The following is an 8,804-nucleotide window of genomic DNA, read 5'->3' as shown; positions in this document are numbered from 1 at the left end:
GCACATGTAATCCCATCTACTCAGGAGGCTGAGGCAGAAGAATCGCTTGAACCTGGGAGGTGGAGGTTGCAGTGAGCCGAGATCTCACCACCACACTCCAGCCTGGGCGACAGAGCGAGACTCCATCTCAAAAAAACTAACAAACAAACAAAAAAACCAAATTCCTGCTCGTCTCAAATGTGAAATTGTTTGAAATACTGTAAAGGCGGCCAGGTGCAGTGACGCACACCTGTAATCCCAGCACTTTGGGAGGCCGAGGTGGGCGGATCACTAGGTCAGGAGATCGAGATCAGTGTGGCCAACATGGTGAAACCCCATCTCTACCAAAAATACAAAATAAAAAAAAATAGCTGGGCATGATGGCAGGCACCTGTAATCCCAGCTACTCGGGAGGCTGAGGCAGGAGAATTGCTTGAATCTAGGAGGCGGAGGTTGCCTTGAGCCGAGATTGCCCCATTGCACTCCAGCCTGGGCGACAGGGCGAGACTCTGTCTCCAAAAAAAAAAAGAAAAAGAAAGAAAAAAAAAAGAAATACTGTAAAGGTGCAGGTATGTGTATATGCCACCTCCTTCCCACTCAAGATTTAGAATGAGCCCATGATTAATTACATTTTCTTTTGTCTTCTCTTGGGAAAAACTCCAATCCTGTTAAGCCCTAAGAAGAGATCTCATTCTCTGTCTAAATCCCTCAGCAGGGGCAGGATATAGGACACTTTGCACTTCTCTCCATCTATATAAGTAGCTCAGCCGGAAGCCCTGAGTCCGAGTCAGCCCTGGGCAGTGGGGAGGTCCCCAGAGGAGGCTGGGCCCTGTCTGGGTATGGGGAAGCTTGCTGCCTCTGGTTCCCTTTTCTCCCCTTCACTGGCAACCTCTTGTCCCTTCCCTTTTCTCTCTTTCTTTCCTGACCCTCTCCCTTCCTTCCTTTTTTCCCTCCGTTTTTCCTTCCTCTTTCACTGTCCTCCCCTCTGCCTCCTTCCTTCCCTTCCTCTTAAGTGGTGACCATTTCCCCAAGGCCCAGACACAGCCCACCTCGCCGGAGTGGACCATGCACTGCAGCTGCTTGGCTGAGGGCATCCTAGCCACCCCCAGCAACTGGATCTCAGGTGAGCCTCTTGGCCAGGTCTACCCCCTGCTCCAACGGTGGCCTAGGGCAGGGCCTCCAGAGCCCTCACTCTCCCCTCTCCACCCAGGCTTGGCCTTCCCTGACTGGGCCTACAAAGCCGAGTCGTCCCCAGGCTCCCGGCAGATCCAGCTGTGGCACTTCATCCTGGAGCTGCTGCAGAAGGAAGAGTTCCGCCATGTCATTGCCTGGCAGCAGGGAGAATACGGGGAATTTGTCATCAAGGATCCAGATGAGGTGGCCCGCCTCTGGGGCCGCAGGAAATGCAAACCACAGATGAATTATGACAAGCTGAGCCGGGCCCTCAGGTGAGAGGAGGCCGCTGACATGGTCAAAGATGGGAGAGTTCAAGGAAAAGAGCCGTCGTTCTGGCACCCCTGCTGATTCCCACCCCTCCAAGGCTTGGGAAGTGTCCTGGCCTGTGGTGAGCTGCCTAGTGGTTCTCGGGGAACAGCTTAGGGTCAGCCCAGCTAGGGAGGAGAATGTGACTGGGTCCCTGACTCTATTCTCTGACCACTGGGCCAACTCTATTCTCAACTTCGAATTCTCCAGATATTACTACAGTAAGAGGATCCTGCATAAGACCAAAGGCAAAAGGTTCACATACAAGTTCAACTTCAGCAAGCTCATCGTAGTCAACTATCCTTTGTGGGAAGTGCGGGCGCCGCCATCCCCCCACTTGCTGCTGGGGTCCCCTGCCCTGTGTCGGCCAGCGCTGGTGCCCATGGGTGTGCAGAGTGAGGTAAGAGCAGAGGTGACCCCTGTCTCAGGGCTCCACCAGGTCCTGCCCCTCTGCCCAGGAGGCTCCCCACCCTCCTCTTTGCCTCTGGGGCCCATCAGCCTCCAGTTTTCTTCTCGTCCTGCATCCAAGACCCCGAGTGCCCCAGAGGCAGGGGTATTAACAATCCAGGTGGCACAGGACCCACCTGTGAGAAAGGGTGGCTCCTTCTGTGCTAGGCGCCACTCCTTTAGGGATGGATCAGAGGGAAGGGCCCAGGACAGCTGAGACTGTAGGCAGCCGCGGCAGTGGGCTTTTAACAATCGGTATGAGAGGCTAGGCATCGTGGCTCATGCCTGTAATCCCAGCACTTTGGGAGGACAAGGTGGACGGATCATTTGAGGTCAGGAGTTCGAGACCAGGCTGGACAAAGTGGCAAAACCCCATCTCACTAAAAATATAAAAGTAGCTGGGCATGGTGGCACATGTCTGTAATCCCAGCTACTAGGGAGGCTGAGGCAGGAGAATCACTTGAACCCAGGAGGCAGAGGTTGCAGTGAGCCAAGATGGCGCCACTGCACTCCAGCCTGGGTGACAGAGCAAGACTCCAACTCAAAAAAAAAAAAAAATCGGTATGAGAGTATTTCATTGTTTTAGCAACTGGCTGACGGTACCAGAGTGTACTGGAGGATACATGCCAAGGAGAGCCCATCACACCTCACACCTACTTCTCACCCCTCAGCTCCTGCACAGCCTGCTGTTCACCCATCAGGCCATGGTGGAGCAGCTGGCGGGACAGCAGACCCCCCCAGGGCCACCAGAGGCCTCTGGGGATACGAAGGGGAGCAGCGGCAGCGTCCACCGTGAGTGCTCAAGGCTGGGAGGGCCCAGGGGATCTTAGCCAGAGGAGGGAGGGCCCTCCCGGCTGAGTACGTGGCTGAGGGGGCATGAGATAAGGGATACTATGTAACTCATTCATTCATTCGACCAACATTTATTGAACACCAGCTATTTACTGGGTGTGGGGGTTCAGAGATGAAAGGCTCAAGAGGCTCAGAACCTAGTGGGGAGCAGAGATGGGATTACTGCTGGCGACTGCTGCTGGCATTCAGGTAAGCACTAGATGCTGTACATTCAGGCCCAGAGAAGGAGCTGGGGCTTCCCAGAGGACACAACACTGGGGCAGGTGAAGGAGGTGTAAAAAGATGCCTAAGCAGAGGGAATAGCATTTATTTATTCTTTTTTTTTTTTTTTTTTTTGAGACAGAGTCTCACTGTTGCCCAGGCTGGAGCACAGTGGCAGGATCTCAGCTCACTTCAGCCTCTGCCTCCCGGGTCAAGTGACTCTCATGCCTCAGCCTCCCGAGCAGCTGGGACTACAAGCATGTAGCACCATGCCTGGCTAATTTTTGCAATTTTAGTAGAGATGGGGTTTCGCCATGTTGGCCAGGCTGGTCTCGAACTCCTGCCCTCAGGTAATCTGACCGCCTCAGCCTCCCAAAGTGCTGGGATTACAGGTGTGAGCCACCACACCGTCAGAAATAGCATTTATAAAGCAAAAAGCTGTGAACAAGTGTAGCAAATCTGGAGAACTGCTGGTAGGTTGCTGTTGGAGAGCAAGTCTTGTGATGGAGTGGGAACAAGCAGGATGGATGAGAGACGCGGCTGGCAAGGCAAACAGGTGTCAGGCCACAGAGGCCTCACAAGCCACGCTAAGGGAGCAGGACTTTCTCCTGTGGGCAGGAGGGACTGGGAGGGAGATCCATGGTCAGACTTTCATTTTATTTTATTATTTTATTTTATTATTTTATTTATTTTATTTTATTTATTTTCTTTTATTTTTTTTTATTTTTTATTTTTTGAGACGGAGTTTCGCTCAGGCTAGAATGCAATGGCACAATCTTGGCTCACTGCAACCTCCGTCTCCCGGGTTCAAGCGATTATCCTGCCTCAGCCTCCCAAGTAGCTGGGATTACAGGCATGCGCCACCACCCTGGCTAATTTTGTATTTTTAGTAGAGACCGGGTTTCTCTATGTTGGTCAGGCTGGTCTTGAACTCCTGACCTCAGGTGGGTGATCCATCCGCCTTGGCCTCCCAAAGTGCTGGGATTACAGGCATGAGCCACTGCGCCCAGCCAGACTTTCATTTTATAAAGATGACTGTGTGTGTGTAGAGTTTGGAGGAGGCATAAGACTGGAGTTGGGAGGCTTTTGAAGATAATCGAGGCAGGAGATGATGGGGCGGTAACCAAGACAAGGACCATGGGATGAAGAAGGAGGCTCAGCTGGAGAGAGATTGGGAAGATAGAGTTCATTCACTCATTCACTCACTCATTCATTTCTTCTTTCAACAGATGCTTAATGACCTCCTGTTTAATGTGCCAGGCACTGTCCTAGGGGCTGGGGAGCCAATGTGAGCAACACTGCCTTTATAGGACTTATAGGCAAGGCGGGTGCAGATACTCAACTAATGATCGATAAGTGATTATAACTGTGCTAACTGCTGCAAAGGAAAAGTGCAGGGTGCCGAGGGCATCAGGGAAGACTTCCTTGACAAAGTGACACTTGAGATGACACCCAAATTGTACATGAGTATCAGCTTAGCTCAGACGGAGTAGGGAGGGCATGGCAAGCGAGAGAACAGTGTGTGCAATGGCCCTGGGACAGAGGGACTGGGAGAAGGCCAGTGCAGAAGCACATGGCCATTGAGTGGGAGGAGAAGGTGGAAATGTAGGCAGACATCAGCTCTTACAGAGGCTGGGAGCTGGGAACTGACAATATCAGATTTTCTGTGAAAAAGATCACAGAGACACTCGGCCAAACCAAGGCTCTTGTGCAGAGGTCAAAGAATTGCCCCTCCACTCCAGCCAATTTCATGGAAGAAGGATCCATGGCCTTCACCCCACCCCTGAGCTGCTGGGGGCCCAAGCTCTGCACCCCTGGGAGTGCAGCTGAGTCCATGGGTGTGGGGTGCTCCAGAGCCTGCTGGGACTCGCTGGGCCTGGTCTGGCAGCCTGGAGCTAAATAGCACCTGAACAGCCCTCCCTGTTTCTCCACCACCACCCACCCCTTCCCAGCTCTGGGAATGCCTTGGGCAGAGAGCTTCTCTCTTTGGGAAACTATAAGGGAAAGAAAAAAGTGTTCCCTCTCCAGGTGGATAGTGTTAAAAAAAAAAAAAAGAAAAGAAAGAAAGAAAAAAGTGTTCCCTCCCAGGCCCCATTTGGAGTGGGCTATTTTGCACCTCCCTCCCCTCTGCAGGCAAACACACATGCCCTGCCTATGCTTGGGCCCTAAGGGATGCTAAGCACGTGTAGGTCACCAGAAGATTGGAAGCAGCCACATGCCCCACTTCTAGATTGAGATTCCAGAAGCCTGTGCCAGCCCCTCACCTCCACCCTCACTCAGAGCATTTGGTGCCAAGAAAGGAAGCTGCTTCTGGGAGTGCCAGGTCTATTGAGCCGGAGGCAGGGAGCTGCAGGGCCAGTGCCGGGAAAGGTTGGGAACCAGTGGGAGAATGAGAGGAGGACTCTTAGAAATAAAAATATCTCTTCCACATGCCCTCAGGAGCCCTGAGGGACACAGCCTTCCTGTGCAACAGCAGTCTCCACCTCATCTAAGGACCCAAGGAAAAGAACAATGACCCAGAGACACGGTGCTCTGACAGGGGCCTCCACACTTGTTCTCCTAGAGGCTCACTGTCACTGTTTTCTCCCTACATAGATCTGACTTCAGAAATATTCTTCTTATCAAATACATTGGACATATTAAGTAATAACTAATTTGTTTTTCCAGGTTTGTTTTTTTTTTTTTTTTTTTTTTGAGATGGAGTTTCACTTTTGTTGCCCAGGCTGGAGTGCAATGGCATGATCTTGGCTCACTGCAACCTCTGCCTCCCGGATTCAAGCGATTCTCCTGTCTCAGCCTCTCAAGTAGCTGGGATTACAGGTGCACGCCACCACGCCCGGCTAATTTTTGTATTTTTAGTGGAGACGGGGTTTCATCATATTGGTCAGGCTGGTCTCGAACTCCTGACCTCAGGTGATCCACTCACCTCGGCCTCCCAAAGTGCTGGGATTACAGGCGTGAGCCACCGCACCCGGCCTGTTTTTCCGGTTTTATTCACTATAGCCCAACCAATGTGACTAGGTTGGGTTGATGCTTATTCTTTTAGTTAAATGATGTGGTCTTGCTAAGAAAAATGTGGAATTGCAGTTAGGCTTTTTGAAATACAGAAAGTGATGTGAAGTTCTAGAGTCATCTCCAAGGCCCCCAGCTGGGAGGCCCTATTGTAGGGCCCTGGCAGGGTTGGAGAGGGAAAGAGGCAGGATTAGAAGCAGCAGGAAGAAGGAAGCCTTTTTGGAGGTGGAAAGTTATGGACCAGAGTGAGACAGAGAAGAAGGAGGCTGGGGCTCCCCATACCTGCCCTGGGCCTCCCGTCACGCACTCTGCAGGGCCCCTTCTTACCCATGACACAGCTTAATCTAAGCTAGGAGAGGGGATTTTATGGATGAAGAAACAGAGCACTGCAAATTTAAATGACAAGGCCAAGGCCACACAACCAGTTCTTTGCCCGGCTAGACTGGAGGCCCTTGCTGCAGGGGCAGGGAGTGAAGAATGGATCCATTGAGATATAGCAGAGAATATCCTTCCCTTATTCACTGGACACATTTTTCTTGAGCACTGATTACGTCCAGACTGGGTAGATTCGAGGGAAAATAAAACAAATACAGCTCCTGCCCCCAAAGAGTTGGGCTCACAGACATTAAATAAAAAGCACACAAATGACCACATGACCCTAACTCAGCCGAGTGCCCTTGGAGGAGAGGTTCATGGAGGGATGAGAGCAGGCAGCAGGCACTCTTGCCTAGGCTAGGAGTCTCAGAAGGCTTCTCCAAAGAGTGGTATTTATGATGAGGCCTAAAGAAAAGCAGAAGAGGGGCTGTGCGTGTTGGCTCATGCTTGTAATCCCAGCACTTTGGGACGCCAAGGCAGGTGGATCACCTGAGGTCAGGAGTTCGAGACCAGCCTGACCAATATGGTGAAATCCTGTCTCTACTAAAAAATACAAAAATTATCTGGACATGGTGGCATGCACATGTAGTCTCAGCTACTCGGGAGGCTGAGACACGAAAATTGCTTGAACCCGGGAGGCGGAGATTGCAGTGAGCCAAGATCATGCCACTGCACTCCAGCCTGGGCGACAGAGCAAGACTCTGTCTAAAAAAAAAAGAAAGAAAGAAAGAAAAAAGAAAGAAAAGCATGAAAGGAAGGGCAAGCCTGGCAACATGGCGAGACTCCATCTATACAAAAAACACAAAAATTAGCTGGGCATGGTGGTACGTGCCTGTAGTCCCAGCTACTCAGCAAGCTGAGGTGGGAGGATCATTTGAACCCAGGAGGGGTTCAAGCCTACACTGCAGCCTGGGTGACAGAGAGAGACTCTCTCTCAAAAAAATAAGACAGAAAGAAAAGGAAGGGCAGTGGGGCGAGGAAGACAGACCTCCAAGCAAGAAATAAGAAGGCCTGGGAAATGGGAGGAGCAAGGGGCATCTGCGAGAGGTTGGGCTCCCTTGACCCTTTCTCTCTTTCTTTCTCTAGGACTTGGCTCTGCCCCAGGCCCCTGTCGGCTGGGCCCTTGCTGCCATTTGGGGAGCGTCCAAGGCGAGCTGCCTGGTGTTGCCTCCTTCACCCCTCCCCTCCCGCCCCCTCTGCCCTCCAACTGGACCTGCCTCTCGGGGCCCTTCTTGCCTCCTCTCCCGCCAGAGCAGCAGCTCCCAGGGGCTTTTAAGCCAGACATCCTGCTCCCAGGACCTAGGAGCCTCCCAGGGGCCTGGCGTTTTCCAGGGCTTCCTCTCTTGGCAGAGCTGGGACAGGGTGCGGGTGAGAGGCTTCAGCTCTTGTCCCTCAGGCCCGAGGGGCTGGAAGTAAAGCCTGCTCCCAAGATGGGGGCAAAGGGATGCCTGGATCCCAGGGAGGGCTTCTGCCCAGAGACCCGCAGACTCAAAACTGGGGAGGAAAGCCTTACCTCCCCCAATCTGGAGAACCTCAAAGCAGTGTGGCCCTTGGATCCTCCTTAACTAGAGAGGAAGATGGGAAGCTGGGGAGGAGTCCTCCAAAGTCCATCTCTCCTCTTCCCCACTGCCTCTGGGTTAGCCCCTTCCCCTGGCTGGACATGGGCTGAAATTGCCAGATTCGAAGGGGTGGAGTTGGACCCAAGGTGGGGAGCATTGCAGGGAAGGTGTGAATGTGGAAATGGGAAAAACCAAGACAGGGTGGCCCTCCTCTTTCACCATATTGATAATCAGGCTAAGAAGACATTCCTAATCTCAACTTTTCTTCAGGGAGATGAGAATAAAGTTTCCATAATTTCCATCCTACCCACATAAGGGGGAAAATTAAGGGTCTAGCCTGGGGAGAGGACAGGGGTGGTTGTGTTCCCTGAGTCTTCTCTGGGGCCCATCTCCCCATTCCGGGCTAAGGTCTCCAGCCCCTTTCTCATCCCTCCATGCAACTTCTCTCCCATCCCTCTGATTTCTGAGACCCTGGAAAACCCTGTCCCATGCAGGCACTTCCTCCTCTCTCCATTTCCCCAGGACCCAGGCAGGTGGGGTAGGGAGACACTGGCCTTCTCTGCTCTGTAATACTCCACTGTGACCATGAATAAAATGCCCTTGCAAAGTGTCCTCTGGTTGACCCCCCCCCCAACCCCGCAGTGGACCCCCATCCTCCCACTGTGCTCCTCCTGCGTTCTGGTCTGGTGTGATGGGAAAGGGCCCAAGCAGGAGTTTGGAGGAGGACCTGAGGCCTGGAGTGGAGCTACACATCCCACCAGCCAGTCTCTTCCCTCCTGCCAGCATCTCCTCTCAGAGAGAAAGGCTGGAAGGAAGCCAGGGCATGAGGAGCTTCCTGGGCACAGTGGGAAACCCGCCTCAAAGGAGGAACTTCAGACTACAGCAGGGGTCACCTTG

General features: G+C 52.6%; 1 protein-coding gene across 1 annotated transcript; it reads left to right on the top strand.

Annotated features, from left to right (window-relative positions):
* Window positions 1-759: 759 nt before the first annotated feature.
* ETV3L (ETS variant transcription factor 3 like) lies at window positions 760-8,519 on the top strand. Its single transcript, XM_063626942.1, has 5 exons — window positions 760-1,102; window positions 1,190-1,427; window positions 1,672-1,861; window positions 2,580-2,700; window positions 7,435-8,519. Exons 1-5 carry the CDS (start codon window positions 1,045-1,047, stop codon window positions 7,911-7,913), a joined length of 1,086 nt encoding a protein of 361 aa, XP_063483012.1. The 5' UTR covers window positions 760-1,044; the 3' UTR covers window positions 7,914-8,519.
* The last annotated feature ends 285 nt before the right edge of the window (window positions 8,520-8,804 follow it).

The sequence above is a fragment of the Symphalangus syndactylus genome, chromosome 12 (assembly GCF_028878055.3).
Source record: "Symphalangus syndactylus isolate Jambi chromosome 12, NHGRI_mSymSyn1-v2.1_pri, whole genome shotgun sequence".
Taxonomy (NCBI): Eukaryota; Metazoa; Chordata; class Mammalia; order Primates; family Hylobatidae; genus Symphalangus; species Symphalangus syndactylus.
Note: the sequence above shows the minus strand (reverse complement) of the source record. Positions and strands in the feature narration are given on the sequence as shown.

Coding starts and splice junctions, on each gene's coding strand:
- ETV3L (XM_063626942.1), top strand. CDS start 1,045: ATGCACTGCAGCTGCTTGGCTGAGGGCATCCTAGCCACCCCCAGCAAC. Junction 1,103..1,189: donor CCCCAGCAACTGGATCTCAG/GTGAGCCTCTTG, acceptor CTCTCCACCCAG/GCTTGGCCTTCCCTGACTGG. Junction 1,428..1,671: donor AAGCTGAGCCGGGCCCTCAG/GTGAGAGGAGGC, acceptor CGAATTCTCCAG/ATATTACTACAGTAAGAGGA.